Genomic DNA, 19,079 nt, shown 5'->3' with positions numbered 1-19,079 from the left:
GTCGAGACTATTCTCTAACAATTTGTTTGAATTAACTTATATTGCAACTTTGAGGATAGCATTACTTGTCTAGTAAGCATCAATTTTACTTTAAGTGATTCTTCATGCAATATACAGTCTTTAGATGGATTCCTGTAAGTGAAACTGTAATTAATCTGCTTATAATACATTTGACAACAACCCATCGTTCAAATTCTGTTTTCTTTTATTTAGATTATTTCCATTAGCTTTTGCAGCCTTTCTTCAAAATCCTGATATTATAAGTTACCTTTGGAATGTGCACATAATTTTTTTAATTCATTACATTATTATCTGCTCCTAGTGAAGGGACTTGTGCCCTCCAAGGCCCATTAAAGCACTGTGATCTTAAGAGATTCCTGTCATGATGATTCACATGAAAAGTAAACAAAGCTTTGCTGTAGAAAAAGATATCAAAGCTCACCAGTGAATGGAACCTGGCATAGGTATGGTATTCAGTAGTGAATGCTTGTTGGCTAAATGGCCTGTGAAACTCAGTTCAGTTCATTGCAAACTACCCCAGCAGAGCAATTGCATGGGTTTATCACCCACAAGAGGAAGGTAATGGGCGAGACAGAAATGATTAGAATAGACAAGATCTTGACAAAGTCATCCAGCTGTGTGGTGTTTCAGTGGTCTAAGAAAGCCATAAAAGCACTAGAAAAAGTCCAGAGAAGAGTGACTAGTCTAATTTTAGGGTTACAGGGGATGAGTTTCGAGGAAAATTTTAAAAAGCTGAGAATTTTTAGTTTAAGCAAAAGGAGATTAAGAGATGATATGATTGAAGTGTTTAAAATTATGAAGGGAATTAGTATAATAGATTGAAACTTTAACTTTATAATGAGTTCATCAAGAACACAGAGACACAGTTGAAAACCTTGTAAAGGTAAATTTTGCAGAAACATTAGGAAGTTTTTCTTCATACAGAGGACCATAAATAGACACCTGGAATAAGTTACCAAGTAGTGTGGTAGACAGTATAACTTAAGGAACCTTCAAAACTGGACTTAATGTTATGTTGGAAGAATCAGGTAGATGGGACTAGCAAGCTTTGTTGGGCTGAATGGTCTGTACTCATCCAAATTGTTCCAATGTGCTAAAAAAGAAAGATCAAGACCTTTTATTCAATAAAACCAACTACGTGTGCTATCACCCAAACACAGAGCATTCACTATGGAATCTGTCTTCATCATCAATATAATCTTGCTGCTAATCCGTGTCATGATTTTATTATTATTATTATTTACTGACATTTTTCAATATGATAAATACCATTTTGTAATTCTCAACATGTCACATTTCTGTGATACAACACACGTGACACCTTCATGTTGCTACCTGCTGGCATCATATTTACGTAATATAGTGTCTGATTTATAAAACTGAAGAACATTTTTTAGAAGGTGTCATTATTTTTTGCTACGCAAAAGTTCTGAAACAAACTACAGTTACTCTTTTTTTCTCAAAACAAGAAGTATTGGGCACAGTCCAATAGGAAGAAACCGCACATGCTCCAAGGACAACAATAATTGAAATATCCCAGAAACTGAATCCTGTTTCTCTTTAAAAAAAATATGTTCTTCAGTTACCATCATAATGTAGTTAATAGAATATGAACAAATATACATAGGGATCATTTATACAGTGTCCTTGACTGCAAAGATATCTAAATTCTGACCTTGACAGTTTACCATCCATTAACTCATTTTCTCACCCACTTATCCAGGGACAGTCTTTGTGTTGGTACAAGGGCCACTCTTAAGTAGACGGGGCATCAATTTTCTAATCAAAAAAACATAGATACTTTCCAAGTAAAACTACTATTACAAATTGTCTATTTACACCTAAATGCATTTTTATTCTACAAATAACTTAATTAATAATCTAACATGCTCCTAATATTAAATCACAGGCTGTATTTTAAAATATATATGATGGATTACAAAAACTACATCATTTATTTTAGTATTGGATATCTCCATCTATAAGATCTATATTCAATAACCTGAAATTCTGAACCAACCCAGTCCCAATGATTTTTGGTTGATTCATGCTTTACTGTATTTATTTTAATTTTCTAAAAAGTTAAGCAAAATGACACCTTTTATTGGCTTACTAAAAAGATTACAATATGTAAGCTTTTGAGGCAACTCAGGCCCCTTCTTCAGGCAAGATGTAATTTTAATGTTTAATTAAAAAAAAGTTTTATTTTCTAAATTATTAATTGCCAATTGAAAAAGTACTTGAAAGTGTCATAATTAGGATTTGGTTTGGGTTAAGTAATGATAATCTCAAAAACATGTAGCTTAACAGAATGGCAAAGCTGTTTGAAATGTTTTATTTTCAAATTGACATCTCTCTATTTTTTATTTCTTTATTAATGTGCTGACTGTTCAACCATATATGTATCATTAAATACATAACAGTACAATAGTAACATAACTAACTTATTGTTTCCATACAAACTTGATTATTGCACATTAAATGAGCTCCAAGCTGTCCTCTTCCAAGCTATGGAGGCAGTGCTGTCCCAAGTGATGCTGCTTCAGTTAATACTGGTGCACAGCTCTCAGGAGCCTGAAGAAAAAGATGTACCCAGAGATTCTGATTGTGACGCTTTTCTCTCTCTTTCCCAGTGTTAGCAACAAGCCTACCATTCCATGACTTCCAGGGCTGGCTGGGCGATGGAACATGGTCGGCACGCAGTCTCCACAATGGATAAAAAATTTGAAAACAAAATTAAGTTTGGTGCCCCCAATCCTCACCATGCCGTAAAGCTGGCCTCATTCAGGGTTGTGGCATGTCATTGCCTATCCTTGTAGCTTTAAGTGTAAAGTGAGAACCACCCTTGGACAAGACAGAGAAATGTGAAAATCAATAATAGAAAACTGGAATTAGAGATCAGACCATTTAATGAGGTGTATCCAATTATCCATCCACACCAATAACTGTTTGTTCTGAACAGGGTGGCGTCATTATATTAAAGACTTTTATTTTAATGGAGCTGACTTCACAAGTTAGGCAACATTCCAAAGGTGAATCGTTTTAGCCAGATAAAAAAGTCAACATTTTCTGGGTATTGTTACGTACATGATACATTGTTACCTCCTCAGGGCAGACCAGAATCTACAGGTGTACAGAGGAAGCTAAATTTTATGAAATGACACACATGCTGTATATCTCATTCCACTGTAAGTCTGCTAAATCACCACACTCTTTTGGAGGGTTATTTATACCCAGCGTTTCTCAACCTTTAAGTATTTGCGACCCGAGTTTTCATAACAGTTTTAATCGTGCCCTCTTAATGTTTTTTTGAAAGGAGCCCACTAATACCAATTTGTTCTTTTTTAATTAATGATATATCATAGATGCATATTTTATTATACCTACTTAACTTTTGTCGACATTTATCTAACTCTATATTTATTTTTCTAGTATCAGAATGTAGTTTAAGTTAATTTGTTTTGGTTTCAATAGATGTATTTTTCATATTTTCGATTCTTGTTTTCTTTTCTTCACATCTTCGCGCCCCCTTTTTTGTTACTTCTAGGGGGACGCGCCCTACAGTTTGAGAACCGCTGATTTATACCAATCAAATAAGTGTACATGTTGCATGGTGGTGTAGTGGCCATCACTGCTGTCTCACGGCCCCAAGAGACCAGCTTCACAGCCCAGCCTGATCACTGTCTGTGTGGCATTTCTTTTAATGTCTGACTTTTCTCCAGGTAATCCAGTTTTCACCTACATGACAAAAGTTGATTGGCATCTCCAAATTAGTCTGGTGTAAGTGAATGTGGATGTGTGCCTGTATGTTCCTTACCAATGTTAGTCTCTTTCTTGGGTCTGATGCTACTGGGATAAGCATCAGCTCCACTCTGCTTTTTTATTATTAATTTTCAAATTTTTCACTATGTTTGCACATAGTGCTACACATGTCGTTTATCAAGCCTGCTTAACTCAGGCAGAAAGAAATGAGCAGAAGGATACAGTTGCAGAATATGCACCAGTCTCTCCAGTTTAGAGTATTCAATTAGACTACTGTACAAATCTTTACAAAACATCCATGCAGTAGCACTGCTGCTTTGCAGTAAGGAGATTGTGGGTTCACTTCCTGGGTCCTCCCTGCATGTAGAGTTCTTACAGCAGTGAGAAAAGCACTACATAACTGTAAAGAATTATTATTATTATTATTTCATTAGGTCAGGTTAAGTAAACTTTTCTATCCTGTTTGCAGTAGGAAACTACAAAACATAAGGCACTGTTACAGATAAAGCAAGCCAAGACACAACAACTGAAAACTAGTATTATCTTAAGTACACATATTCAAGATTAGTACAAAGAAGAATTTAAAAAAGCATCTACAGCAGGGTGAGCCCACAGTTGTGCAAGGGGATATGTAAGGTTTGGGGTGCTGTATGATATCTGAAGCAAAACTTATTGGACATAAACAAGAGTAGAAATTTGTTGTAATGGTGATTTCAAGTTGATTCATTCAAAGCTGCTGCATAACTGCTAATAATTTCTACTCTGCATTGCCATCAACACTTAAAATCAGTACTGCCTCATTATACAGTAGGTTTGAATAAATTTCTACCAACAAAAAACAATAAAAGTTACTATTTATCTTTATGCACTCAAAAGTGCTGTATTCTATTTTTCTCTTTCTATCGCATTCTGAAAAACAGGACTTCCATCAGTGAAAGAATAAGTCTCAGTTCATTCTATTCCATTATGTTTACCTCTATCCCTTAGTCTGTATTGCTGTCACGGGCAGATCAACTATGAAACTAATAAAGTTTTAGCTTCAGGGCCCCTAATCCCAAAGTGGCCCCAGTAGTGAGTTTAGTTCACATTGCTTATACATTTTGGGTGTCTACAGTAAGAGAAGGTGTTTAGAAAAAATAATAATATAGTGTAATTTGATACAAAATAATAAGTAAAATTAAAAAGAAAGTTATTAAAGTATCAAAAAAAAATCTGAGGTGATTTGTCATGGACCAACCCCACTGAAGAAGATAGCAGTGATTACCCAGACCTCATTGCTGGTTACATCTACTCACGGTTCTAGGAATAAATTAGTTATTTTAAACTGTTGCTTTATAACTTTGGGAAACGAAATCTGCAGCCTGATGCCAATAGTAAAAAGCGGATGGCAATTGTCTGGCAAAACTGTGCTGGCCTCCTTTCTAACTGGTTTGTAATACAGCTTAGAGGCAAAGGTCTGCTGCAAATCAATCATTTTACTGGTAGTTTTTATAATGTTGTTAAGACAGTTTATATTCTTAATGCTGAAGTTACCAAACTAACATAACAGCAATGTATCAAAGCCAGTTTTTACGTTTAACTTTAAACTGACCTATTAACAGAGTAGAAAGAGTTGACAGATGGCAGGGCCGGTCTTAGGCCACTGCAACCTATGCGGCCGCAGTGGGCCCCGCACTTTCATAGGCCCAGCGCTAATTCTAGGTGTAAATTATTACATTAAACCATTATAACTTATAATCATGTATAGGTCAGCGTGTTTATTCTGTTTTTATGTTTTTACAGTGTTTTTTATCTATTACGTCGTTGTTTCAAGTGATTACGACAAGTAAATAAAATTGAAAAAAAATTGTAGCTGCTCGGGTGCTTTATCTCTAAACTCGTCATTTAGGGGAACTTGGGGTAAGATGAAACAGACACCGTTCTTAACCTTATGATGGCTCAGCTCAGTGAAACCAATCAAATAGGAGGGGCTATTTATGGAGATGATGTTATCGATTTTTTGGATGAATAGTTTGAAATTTACCGGCAGTGGTTTAAATTTTCTCTTTTCTGCCAGACGAAGATTTTTTCACCGGTGAGTAAAGCTTGTTCCTCAGAAACAAGCGTTGTATAAAATTCGAAGATCCTGTACATTGATAACCCACCCTATGTTAACAGTCAGCCATAGAATCATCGGCACGTCAACTTGTATCTTTATACAATTTGTTTTATGAATAGTCTCTCATTTCAAATGTTTAAGATAGTTTTACAAAATAAAATAATGTGATTCGTCTACCCAAATGATTGTTTCATCTTACCCGTAGTAGGGGTAAGATAAAAAAAAATTTTTTCACACACACTTGCTCAAAACGTACCGATTCATCCCTAAGCGACAAGCACATGCATATGCAGATCATTAACAAGAATTTGACTGAAAATTACTGGTAAAAAGCAAAAAATGTGGATTTGACAAGGAATTTTAAAAAGTGGTTCATCTTACCTCAAGTTCCCCTAAATTGGTAGATTTAAGGTATTTTTTTTAATTTTATTTACTCGTAATCAAATGCAAACGTGACATAATCAAATCACGTATTCAAATGCAATAACGACGTAATAAATCAGTAAATACTTTATTTTGTTCATTTTTCATTTTTTTAACTGTGGCATCTGGTAAAAGAAGCTTCTCGCGCCTCAAACTAATCAATAATTACTTGAGGTCAACAATTCACGAAGATAGATTGAACAATTTGGCAATTCTTGCTATTGAGCGTGATCTATGTAGGAAACAAAATTTTGATGATATACTGTATGACTTCGCTACACACAAGGCTCGTAAACTAAAGTTAATTTGATCGTGATTTTGTACTTAGTAAAGAATGAATAAAATGCAAAGACGAATTTATTTTCTAATACAAAATCTTAATTTTCACTTATTATCCTTATCCCTACCCCGACTGGGCCCCGCGCAATCCGTTTCGCATAGGGCCCCGCAATTGTTAGGGCCGGCCCTGACAGATGGTCACCGCGCCCCAGCACTCCCCCACTCAGCTGCTCACCCCAATAGGCCTCCCTCAGAGAGGCGTGGCTTCAAGTCACTCGCAGGTAGAGATGTGCTGAGTGACGTGTGCAGGATTTCCTGATTGATTTGGAACTTGACTGGGAGTTTGGCAGTGAGTGCGCGCGCACGCGTGCGTGTTCTCTTCTTCTTATTCTTTACGCTCCAGTCCACCAATATCAGAATCCAAGACTAGTGGACGAAAGGTGCTTCCGGTGGGGCTTTTAACTAATTCGTTTTATTAGTTGTTACATCCGACTAATGTGTACATGTTTTGGGGGGAAGGTTGGAAGCTCCGCGTGCATACTTTATCTCCTACCGGCCCGCACCTGCTCCAGGGGGAGTTGCCAGTGACCCTCGTGTACAGCATTACACCATGGACGTTAGTCCAAAGTGAAAAAGCCGTCCGGATAAAGTTTACATACTTTAAGGGCAGCATATCATCGGTTGTTTTGACCTCGAAAACGACTTTATTCGAGCACGAGAGCTATGCCGGCGTATCTCTTCGTTTTTAAGTCGAGTTATTATTTTACTAAACACCAGTAAACTGTCTTCAAAACTTCCAAACTGACCAGAGGAGAAGGCTTGGCGAACAAGGTAAGGAGCGGAAACCGCGCGTGTGCTGCGTGTTACCTGTCTGTTTCAAAAGCAGATGTGGGCAGCCGGCTATGGCGGTAGTGCTAGCAAGCATTCCTGGAGCTGATGTGTGTTTGTGAAAATTCCTTCCCATGTTCGTTGTTTTGCAGTGTTATGTTGCAACTTTAGCTATACTTGTTTACCTGTTAACGTTGTGGGACTGAAGAGGATCGTCCCCACAGATGGCATGATGTGTCTTGTTTATGTGGTGCGAGAGTTGTTATTTAGGAGAGCTGTAGGGAGTTCCAGTGCCACCTCAGCAGAGGCAGTGAATGTGTCGCTTGTTTGTTGATTACAATAGCCGCTCGCTAAACTGTGCCAGACTGGGCCAGAGCCGGCGTGAGTCAGCTTGATTGGAGTTATGACCTGGCTTGACTGCTCCTCGAACATTCTGATTTCCAGAGTAGAGACTTGCGCTAAAGTACTGTATATAGTTTTTGTTACCAGAAAGACGAGTCTCCAAAATGGCTTGTCTGACATTTTGCCTTGAATTACACTGTAGTTTGCACCCTTTTTTTTTTTAAACTCTGCGATGTCTTTTAATTTGCGGCATCAATGTTATCGCAAACATTAGCCGTACGAGCAAATACACGTTTTAAAATGACATAATAGTGACGAGTGTGCAGTAATAACTCGACACCATAACATTCTCACATCAGCTTATGCCAGGCAGCGTCAGATACTGTAAAAAGGGGGAAAATTTAGAGCTCAGTGAATGCATTGGCTGGGCTCTGTGGGTGACAGAACCTTCAGCTCTATTGCTCCCAGACTTTGGAACAAACCTCCTTAATCAATTAGATCAGATATAAAACTTATTTGTTCAGTTGTTTGTTAACTTTCCCTGACTTTCTGACCCTTCTCTCAGTTACCAGATGCCAAGGAAGGTTTGTGTTTGTACCACAAATTCTGTTATTTATTCAGAGTTATCTTGTGGTATATGTATGTTTGTATTTAATTCTGGTTTATTGTCTCATATTCAATTTCAATGCTTTGTATATGTTGTAATTTTCTGTATTTAGGGTTTATGGGGATACTATTCTGTATCCAGTGTTGTTTACATCCTCTTGTTCTTTATGGATTTCTGTAAAGCGTTTCAGAATGGGGAAGGCACTATATAAATAAATGTTACTATTGGTGTAAAGGATGTGGATCTGGAAATCAATGGTGTGGCTGAACTGCATTTAGAGACCTTGCTTGTAAAGATCCTGGGAGTGGAAGCTGTAAAACCAAATGAGTGATTTGTGTAGAGTAGCTTTAAAAACAAAGCGCATGTGAGAACAGCACAGATGTCTTCTAGGATATATTACAGGTGGGCCACAGTAACCACAATTTCACAGGCTCTCATTTTTTGATTTCAAAATTAAACCGATCCTTACACACACTCTCCTAAGCCATGTAGAGCAGATCAGACTTTTTTGCCCTTTGACACTGTGTAGATTAGGCCACCAGCAGGTCTGACTGTAGCACTAGTTTTTAATGGGATCAGTCTGTTTCGTACTGGAATGCTTACACTCTAACTAATTAAGCCAAGCTTTCAGAGAAAAAAAAATCTAATTTTAGACTCTTGGGACTTTCACAAACCGAAGCAGCGACAACAGCATTGAGATAGTTTGATTGCAGTGTTTTCCTTACATATTGCTTTTTATTACACTCTTTGGAATTAAGTTTTTTCCCCAACCTGGTTGCTTTCATGTCAACTTATATTCACTGACAGACATGTTGCCCTGGAGCTCAAAAGTAGTTAATTTTTTTATATTTGAAAAATCTGCAAACAGGTATGTGCAGTTCTCTGGTATTTAGTTGGGAGGAGGACATAGGGATTTAATTTAAAAAATATGCAGGTCATGTCGTCATCTAGCTGATCTGAAGGTGTGGTCATAGCAAACTCATCCTTACCTTGCCTTATTCCATTTGTAGAATATTTGACAGTGTTGAGCTTGACACATTGCATATAAACTTTGCATAGATGCTTTCATAAAACCCCAAATTGTCATCTAATGCTTTTTCTACAACTTCTTCCTTCCCTCATTAGAAAACGGTAGAGTCCTATACTTTTGTTTTCATCATGAATATGAACAATTTCTGCAGAGTGTGTGGTTCAGCTCTAAAGGGCAACCAAAGACGCTGGATTTTTGGAAAGCAGCAGCATTCCCTTGGTTCCAGATCTAGTTTGATCTCTGCAGATGGGACCTGGAGCAGCTCTCCTTCCTTGGAATCTGTTTCTTCCCAATCCATGTCTGTCTTTCCAGTTCAGAAAATTGATCTGCTTGCTATTTTGACCCATGTGTTGGGCAGAGAAATACAAAGAAAAGATGGCCGTGGTGAGTTCTTGTGCTCCAAATGTGTTTCAGTGTTGGAGCGCATCTTCAAGTTCGATACAGTGATTGCCCGTATAAGGGCATTGTCTCTGGAAAACCTGCAGCGTCTTGCTTCAGAGAAAGAGAACTTGAGCCATTGGATGGCTGGACTATACAATCGCCGACATCAGCTAAAGAAGAGTAGCAGTACCGGCAGTGTTGATAGTATAAGTAATGAGGCCCAAGATTCTTACCAGGAGATGCTAAGATGCAATATGGCTCTATCTGACTTTGAGTGGTGGTCTGAAAAGTGGGATGTTTGTCCGCATTATCGGAAAACTGGCAAGTCTTGCAGAAATGGCAAGAGCTGTGAAGGATGCAATGCCTTACGAGTTTCAGACTCTGATTATGAATCTGTTTGTGGTATTCCTAGACGCTTATCTCATAAAGTTCAAAATTCTTCCCTGCCTTCTCCATTGCCTCTGTCACGTGACAAGTCCCGCAGTATGCCACTTGATTGGCTAAACCCATCCGTGACAGGGAGCAGTAAAGCAGGAAGAGAAAGCAGAAGCTCTGTTGGGGACTCCCGTCAGTCACTGAACTGTGAAAGTTTAGAGGATGCATCCCGCACAAATTCTGTTATTTCTTTGGATTCAACTAATATTCTGGATTCTTTTGAGTGGCCTTTGAGTCCTGGGGTGACATCTCCTTTCTTGACTGAAGTTCTGAGTAAAGTTAAAGAAATTGAGTACAGACCAGTGTCTTCACCCCCACATTGTCGAATTCCTGTAAGGTCTAACACTGGAGAACTGAAACGGAGAACCCCAAAATCCAGGAGTTTGTCTGAAGCAATGGACACAGAAAAATGTCAAGAGCAGACTGTAAACCGGGCTCTGAATTTTGAGTTGGAGTTCGATGAAAGCAAGGTGGAAAAGGGAGATGTATTTATTGAACACCATGAGTTTTTGCCCTTCAACTCTGCAGTAAGTTGAGACCTACATATTTAATATGCTTTTATTTCCATATATATTTATTAAATTTACATAGTTTTACATTGGATGCTGTTCTGTATCTTTAATATGTCTGTTATGTCAATAGTATTTCAGAAGTACTTTAGTTTAATATAGAGAAATGGAAACCGGTTTTTGTGAAGTAACATGTCTTCTTTGAAGACGCCGAGTATAACTTTTTTTTTTTTTGTTTTTTTGTTAAACAGATTTTCTGCTTCATACCCCCGCAGTCAGACTCTAGACTTTTCAAATAGTAGGAATGCATTTTTCTCACTTAAGGCTTTTTTTTTTTTTTTTTTTTTAATAAATTGAAGGTGTGCGCCAATAGCTATGTCTTTATTTTTCTTATAATGCTTACAGGTATGATCATCTGATTTGTCACTGTTTCATATGGTAGCTCTTATTCTGTTTTTTCCTCTGCAGAGGCCTGCAGAGAGGCAGCTGTTACAAGTTTCTGTCAGACAGCTCATAGGACAGTTAGAGCATGCTCATGCTAAAATCCGGTCACTGGATCAAAAGCACAGTGAAGAAACTGAGCAGGTGAGTGCAATGCAGCCTTTTGCTCCATGGACTTGAATCTATATAATCTGCTTTGTTAGCACATCCTTGTTTTCCCTACTGCAATCAATGTTAGCTCTCTTGCTTTCTGTTTTAGATTGTTTTACCTAATATTGTTGTGACTGAAGAATTAAGTATGCCTGAGACTCAGAGTCAACTCATAGAAATTCTAGGAGACAGACTTCACAGAAAAGAAAAACTGTTACAGGTACAAAGTGCTGTTTGGTATTTTTATGTTTGTGCATGTTTAATATGTTTTGGAGCTGAAATAAATTGCCCTCCTTAATCAGTGGTTGGTTTGTGCTACGTTATGCAAGGTAATGGATGTCTCAAAGACTGCCTTGCCTTGTACACCAGGAATTCTGAAAGTTGCCCGTTATATTTAAGTGCCTTTCAGAGGGGAAAAAAAGGTTTTACTGGGAATACAAGTACTAAAGTTGCACACCATTGATTGCAATTATGTTACTTGTGTTCAATTATAACTTGTAAAATGACCTGCATTTTATAAAGTTTCATACATATTTCTTAATTTTCAAAATTCAAAGTTATCAGCTCTAGCTTTCAGCTTATTTAAGAGGGATAGCCACTGATACTAATTTTTAAAATTATAAAATAAGCTTTTGATAAGCTGCCTTGTTTCAAAGCTAAATGCAGATATTGGGCTTTTGAGAGTAATGTGAGAGATGCATATACAGTAAATCAGAAATGTCTTAATTGTAGGCCCCTTTTCTCTTGAGATCTACACATTACAAAACTCCAATTCACATGTAATTATTGTTTGCTCCAAATTGCCCTGCTAGATTCCTGAGATTTTATGATTCCAGATTTCTCATTTAGCCTTCTGAAACCTTTTTATATTTTGCCATCAGACTCTAAATTGAGGTATATTTTATGTCCTTATCTTTTGCTATATGTTCTTAAAAATGTACAGTGTTCTTACAAATGTACATGTTTTAAACACAATATTCACAAGTTAAAAATAAACATTACCATTCCAACCTGGGTTGTGACCCTTTCTACTTTGAAACCACTTAATTAACCTAGGTTAGCGGTTACCAACTTAATGATGTGTATAGAGTAGACAAAATCAATATGGGTATACACAGAAGGAATCGTGAGATATAAGTGTAACGTGCAAATGTTAGTCTGTGTTGCAGGTAACCTTCCATTTCCCTGTTAATACATTAGGTGTTTTCTAAAGTCCAGAAACTTGGATTTAGAGTGTGGACTAATTTATCATGACTTGCTTAATCTCATAATATGGAATCCTTTTCATCTGCACATTCCACTTCTCTGTATGGAAAAACTAAGTTCTCTAGTTAAAAAACAAAGCCCTTCATATTTTTTTACCTTACCATGAAGTTTTTGATATTACAGAGCTCTGCAAATGCAATATAATTTTAAATGCATTAATATATCCAAAGCAATATTTACTTTTAAAGAGTATAGCATATTACTGCCTTAAAGCCTGTGATGGAAAAGTTTTAATTTTTTTGGTGAAGAAGCTTCTCATAGTTGTTGTTTCAGCTCTGTTTAACAGATTGGAGGTAAAACTTATTGTCTGAAGCTTCTGCTAACACTTCAACCTGTCACGCTCTGGTGCTTTTTATTTTATACTTTCCTGGATGTTTTTTCCCCCCGTTTCCTTACCAGGGTATAACAAAAAAGCTGTGCATCTGGATTGCCTGGATCTCCCTGACATTCATTTTAAGCTAGGGCCAATAGGCTGTTTGGTTTCTATTTACACTGCCACCAAGCCTTTGAAATATTCTGTATATTTTATACTGGTTGTTATTTTTGCATTGCACACCTGTGCAGTGTGGTGAGCCACTCCCTTCAGAACATTGTTATGGAGAAAATAAACTGTCATTTAGTTAGTTATCTGTTTTCATTGTAGCTTTACAGAAATATAACCTCTGAAAAATAATTAGCAATTTTTTATATACTGTATATTCTTAACACTTCAAAATACAAACTAGAATATTTACAATGTTTGGAATGCACTGAAATGCAAATACAAAAGAAATGGTTGCCTAAAGAAATAATGAATTTGACTTTGGCCAAAGTATTACTGGATTTGAAAAAACATCAAAAAGTCTAACATATTTTGCATTAGGAAATCGGCACACCACCTGTGTTTTTACCTCAGTGTTTTGCAGTACTGAAGCTATGCTTCTTAAGTAATTTTTTACTGGACTGCTTGTAGGTGGCATCCAATAAATTAGAGGAAGACAAATTGTTGTTAAGAGTTGCTTTTCCTTCCAGGAGTGTATCACACTTATTGGGAAATTAAATGCTGGCACTTGCATGTGCCCAGATACAGATGAGTCCATAATTACTGGGCTTCAAGAAAGGCTAAAACAGCAGGATCAAGCAATTAAGGTAGGACATTTAAGTCCATATACTTAAAAGGTTTACATGAGCTTTGATTTTCGGAACTGTAAATAAACATGGTTTATTTTATTGTTTAATTTCTCCAATATTCTGGTTACAGCTAAATAAGAAAGTTACTCAAGTCATGATTTTACTAGTGAGTTAAGATAGTGCTCACTAGAGATATTGTCAATGGAATATTCTCAATGTCCTATTCTGACATCTGTTTACTGCTTAATGTAATCACTCATACTTCAAGTATAGTATTGAAATAATTTTATTGCATATAAAAATAAATAATTGAGGTCCAGTTGCTTCATGTGAAAATATATATTTATTCAGATATATTCAAATGTTGGTTAAAAATTTTGTACACACGTCACATGATTATCATTGGACAGAAGGATAGTCCGTTTCATTGACACCAGCAACTGCCCAACCAAAAAACTAACTAGGCTGTTTCTAGAAATACTGTACTATTAAAAATTATAACCTTGTGCTAGTTTGAAAATTTAGTGCAAGGTAAAACAAATATATATTTGTCTTTTTTGCTTCTAAAATTTTTTTATGCATTCAAGTTATATTCAACTTGTGAAATTCATTCTGACCACCATACTCATTATTAAAATAACGTAAACGTTTTATAGTTATTTACACTAACTGTTGCTCATCTTTTATTTTCTTATAATTTCTTGCAGATGTTAACAGACTATAGTATGTTATAAATAGTAACAGTATTTTGCATTGTCTAGCAATCTGAAGAAGAAAATGTTGCTGAGATAAAAGAACTAAAAAAACAGTTAAATGATTTGCATGCCTCTTCAACAGAAAAGGATAAAGACCTTTCCAATTTGACACTTGTTCTACAGAAAAATCAAGAGCTGTTTGAAGTAAGTTCCTTTGCTAATAGTGTTTTTCAGAGTTTTAAGGTTGATTTTATGAATCAGCTTTTATAATTTTCATCTTCTATGAAATTGTGGTGTTATGTAATGTTTTCCATAGGTCTGTTGTAGACTGTCAATCTCCTTGAAGGGACATCTTAATGGCTGGTAATGCAAACCCATTCTTAGTGAAGTGGTGCAAAATTCCAAATAATTTTTAAGTTTATGAGCATGAGATGTAACAAATAATTGTGTAGGTGTATACTCCGCACCTACCACATACTCTGTCTTAGAAGTAAAAATTACAGAGGTGGCATTGGTTGAATGGTTTATTATGAATAACTTTTTTTTTTCCTCTCTAGTTAAGTTGGATGCATTTAATGCTGTTCTAGTGAATTGCAGACAAAGTTGACTTTGAAAGGCAGATATAATTGTTGGTTTTGTGAAGTCGATGATTTATTTAGCTAGATAATACACTGCTCAAAAAATTTAAGGTAACGTTTAAATCATACAATGGATCTCAAGGAGCAAAATATTCATTTAGAAAAGTACTGAGTAATACTGTATAATTCATTGAGAACAAAATGATATAACAATGGTCAATGGAAACCAAAATTGGCAACCCACTGAGGGCTGGATTCAACATTGCAGCGATAAAGTCAAAAATTGAAATCACAGGCTGATCCAACTTGCGTGAGATTAATCACGGCAACTCGTAGTGTGTGTGGCCCCCCACTTGCCTGTATGCCCATCAGACAGCGTCTGGGCATGCTCCTTATAAGATGGTGGATGGTGTCTTGAGGGATCTCCTCCTAGACCTGGATCCGTGCATCAGCGAGGTCCTGGACAGTCTGTGGCGCTACTTGGTGGTATCAAATGCACTGATACATAATTTCCCAGAAGTTCTCAGTTGGATATAGGTCTGGGGAACGTTCAGGCCAGATAATGACATCAGTGTCTTCGTCCAGGAACTGAATTTGGAATACAAGGTGTCAGACATTACCGATATATAAGATGGAGCGAGATTATTTAAGACTTTGTAAACCATAAGCACTATTTTAAAGTCAATTCTGAATGACACAGGTAACCAGTGTAGTGACATCAAAACTGGAGAAATGTGCTTGGATTTTCTTTTCCTAGTTAGGATTCTAGCAACTGCATTCTGCACTAGTTGCAAACGATTTATGTCTTTTTTGGGTAGTCCTGAGAGGAGTGTGTTACAGTAATCTAGTCGACTGAAAACTAAAGCGTAAACTAATTTCTCAGCATCTTTCAATGATATAAGAGGTCTAACTTTTGCTATGTTTCTTAAGTAAAAAAATGTTGTCCTAGTGATCTGATTAATATGCAATTTAAAATTCAGGTTACAGTCAACAGTTACCCCTAAATTCTTTACCTCCATTTTGACTTTTAATCCTAATGCGTCAAGTTTATTTCTAATAACCTCATTATATCCATTATTGCCAATCACTAAAATTTCTGTTTTCTCTTTATTTAGCTTGAGAAAATTACTATTCATCCATTAGAAACACAAGTAAGACATTGTGTTAGTGAAACAACAGAGCCTGGGTCATCAGGTGCTATTGATAAATACAGCTGCGTGTCATCAGCATAGCTGTGGTAACTCACGTTATGCCCCGAGATAATCTGACCTAACGGAAGCATGTAGATCGAAAAAAGCAGCGGACCCAGGATAGAGCCTTGTGGAACACCATATAGAATATCATGTGTCTTTGAGTTGTAATTACCACAACTAACAAAGAATTTTCTACCTGCCAGGTAGGATTCAAACCAATTTAAGACAATGCCAGAGAGGCCCACCCACTGACTAAGGCGATTTCTAAGAATATTGTGATCAATGGTGTCAAATGCGGCACTCGGATCTAAGAGGATGAGAACAGATAAATGGCCTCTGTCTGCATTTACCCGCAAGTCATTTGGTACTTTAATGAGTGCAGTTTCTGTACTGTGATTTGTTCTAAAACCCGACTGAAATTTATCAAGAATAGCATTATATTGAGGTGGTCATTTAGCTGCATAATGACTGCCTTCTCTCGAATTTTACTTAAGAAAGGCAGGTTAGAAATGGGTCTAAAATTATCAAAAGCAGAGGGGTCAAGATTATTTTTCTTGAGTAGGGGTTTAACTACAGCAGTCTTAAGACAGTCTGGGAAGACCCCCGTATCTAATGACGAGTTTACTATGTCAAGAATACTATCAATTAGCACACCCGATACTTCTTGACCCAATACCAACACGTTTTTTCAAAGAACGCAGGTGGAGGGTCTCAGTTGAGAAATTATTTTATGTAAATCAGGTAAATCTATCCTGGTGAAATAATTTAATTTGTTTATAATGGAGTACTGGGGCTTAAGAGGATCCACAGTGTTGGGGAGATATACTATATTATTTCTAATATCATTCATTTTTTGATTGAAAAATACAGCAATAGCCTCACAAGTTTCACTGGATGTATTTTGGAGGCATTCCTTTTGAGTTACCTGGGTTTAGCAGACGATCAATCGTAGAGAATAAGACTCTGAGGTTACTAGCATTGTTATTTATATCTTAGAGAAATAGCAGCACCTCTCAAGATGAACTGTGTTATTGTATTCTGTTATTTTAACCTTCAATAACTCATAATGGATAATTAGTTTAGTTTTTCTCCATTTATGCTCAGCTCTAAGGCATGTTCCCTTTAAATCAGACATTCTTTGGGTCTTCCATGGTATAACAATGCTAGAAGATTTTTTTTCTTTTCAGGTACAACTATGTCAGCAGCAGCTCTCACCTTTAGTATTACATTTTTTCACCTTACTATTTACATTATCCTTGCTATTGTATTTGGCACTATAATCAGACCTGGTTGCTTGGAATGTTTGTAAATTTTAAAGCTGCTGATGAATCAAAGGAGCATTTTTTAACAATATGCTTCTCATGAATGTTTTCTATCAATATTTCTATATTAAATAGTAAAAGAAAATGGTCTGATAGGCCAATATAAATGATCTGCTTTACATCAACTTTTAGTCCTTTGGTAATTACTAAGTCTAACGTGTGACCTGCATTATGTGTAGGCTGATTAACAAGCTGTTTCAAATCAAAAGAGTCCAGGAGGTTCATGAATTCTTTTACTTTTGGGTCACACTGATTATCGCAGTGTGTGTATAAGCACCCTCCTCTCCACAGTACTCAATACTATATCAATAATCAATCCTCCACTCTCCCAGACGCGTTTCCACCCTTCCACCCAGCTCAGTTCAACGACTGGGATCTCCCACAGTCCTTTTATATTTCCTGACTCGGAAGTGTTTCCGATCCTTCAGTCCACATGACCTCCTATCACTTCCGGGTCAGATCAAAAGTCCTCTTCTTCATCCCAGAAGTACGTCATTCCTCCTGTCGCTGTGACTAAGACGTACTTCCGGGTTATGGGGCACGTAAGAGTCTCTGGGCCTCCCTGCAGCGTTCTCTGTTGGCCACCAAGATATCCAGCAGGGCTGTAAAGGAAAACTCCACTGTCCATGATTCCCTGCTGGTATTCGGGGCACCTCCATGCTGCAAGGAGAGCTCCACCTGGTGGCCAGGGGGTATTGGCCGGGCTGACTGGCCGGCCATATTCCACAACAGTTACAACCCCTACCACCATGTACCTCCCATCCAAGCATGTGAAAAAGTTATTGACCCAAAAGCAAGTAAGACATCCACTGGCATAACTATTGTGGCAAATCCGAAATATCGTATGGCGTGTTTTGAAAATGTAGATTAAGAAAAGGTGCAGTGTAAACTCTGTGAAGCTGAATTGCCCAACATTGTTAGCACAGGATTCATGCTTAATTATTTAAAATTCAAACATCACGAGCTAGCAAAGCCAGATAAGGGATTCTCCAGCTCATAACAAGGAATGCTTGAGAGCTTTATGTGTCAAAGGTACGACAGTGCTCGATGCAAGGCAATCACAAAATTAATAGTAAACTTGATTGTAATAGACATCCAAAATCTCTTGTGGAGGATGCTGGTTTCAAACCTCTGCGCTCATGTCTTGAACCTGAATATGTTTTGCCAAGCAGGCAAATAATAACTGCATGACTGAAGAAACTGTATGAAGAACTTTGCACTGTCATAAAAGAACAATGCTTTAATGCTTAACATGTGGCAATAACAAGTCACTGCTGGACTTCAATGAACACTTGCTCCTTCATGACGGTGACTAGCCACTATATAAATAAGAACTAGACTATGGCTGGTGTTGGTAACAAAGCAGGTAGGAGAATGCTGTATTGCGTACAATCTCTGGGAAATACTTGCTGTAGTTTTGTCTGATTTGATACAGGGGTCCAGCTTAAGTACCTGTGTACATGTTAGTGATGTCAACATTGTAATAGCCGATCAAAAATGTGTTGCTTTGCACATACATTACAACTTGTAGTCGGCATTGGGTTCAAACCTGTTCCTTATCTTGAGTATATTATTGGAGAATGCAGCAGGCTTTCAACACACTTTCATC

General features: G+C 37.1%; 1 protein-coding gene across 2 annotated transcripts in view; it reads left to right on the top strand.

The window, feature by feature from the left end:
* The first annotated feature begins 6,841 nt into the window (after window positions 1-6,841).
* si:ch73-95l15.5 (protein Daple) overlaps window positions 6,842-19,079 on the top strand; it is a 30,715-nt gene continuing 18,477 nt past the window's right edge. For both annotated transcript variants that reach the window (XM_051919374.1, XM_051919375.1), the window contains exons 1-6: window positions 6,842-7,414; window positions 9,486-10,733; window positions 11,184-11,300; window positions 11,416-11,526; window positions 13,584-13,700; window positions 14,444-14,581. In XM_051919374.1, the coding sequence (XP_051775334.1) occupies window positions 9,519-10,733; window positions 11,184-11,300; window positions 11,416-11,526; window positions 13,584-13,700; window positions 14,444-14,581 (1,698 nt within the window). In that variant the 5' untranslated portion in view covers window positions 6,842-7,414; window positions 9,486-9,518. The remainder of the gene's footprint in view (window positions 7,415-9,485; window positions 10,734-11,183; window positions 11,301-11,415; window positions 11,527-13,583; window positions 13,701-14,443; window positions 14,582-19,079) is intronic.

Source organism: Erpetoichthys calabaricus, chromosome 1, assembly GCF_900747795.2.
Source record: "Erpetoichthys calabaricus chromosome 1, fErpCal1.3, whole genome shotgun sequence".
In the NCBI taxonomy this organism is placed as follows: domain Eukaryota; kingdom Metazoa; phylum Chordata; class Cladistia; order Polypteriformes; family Polypteridae; genus Erpetoichthys; species Erpetoichthys calabaricus.
Note: the sequence above shows the minus strand (reverse complement) of the source record. Positions and strands in the feature narration are given on the sequence as shown.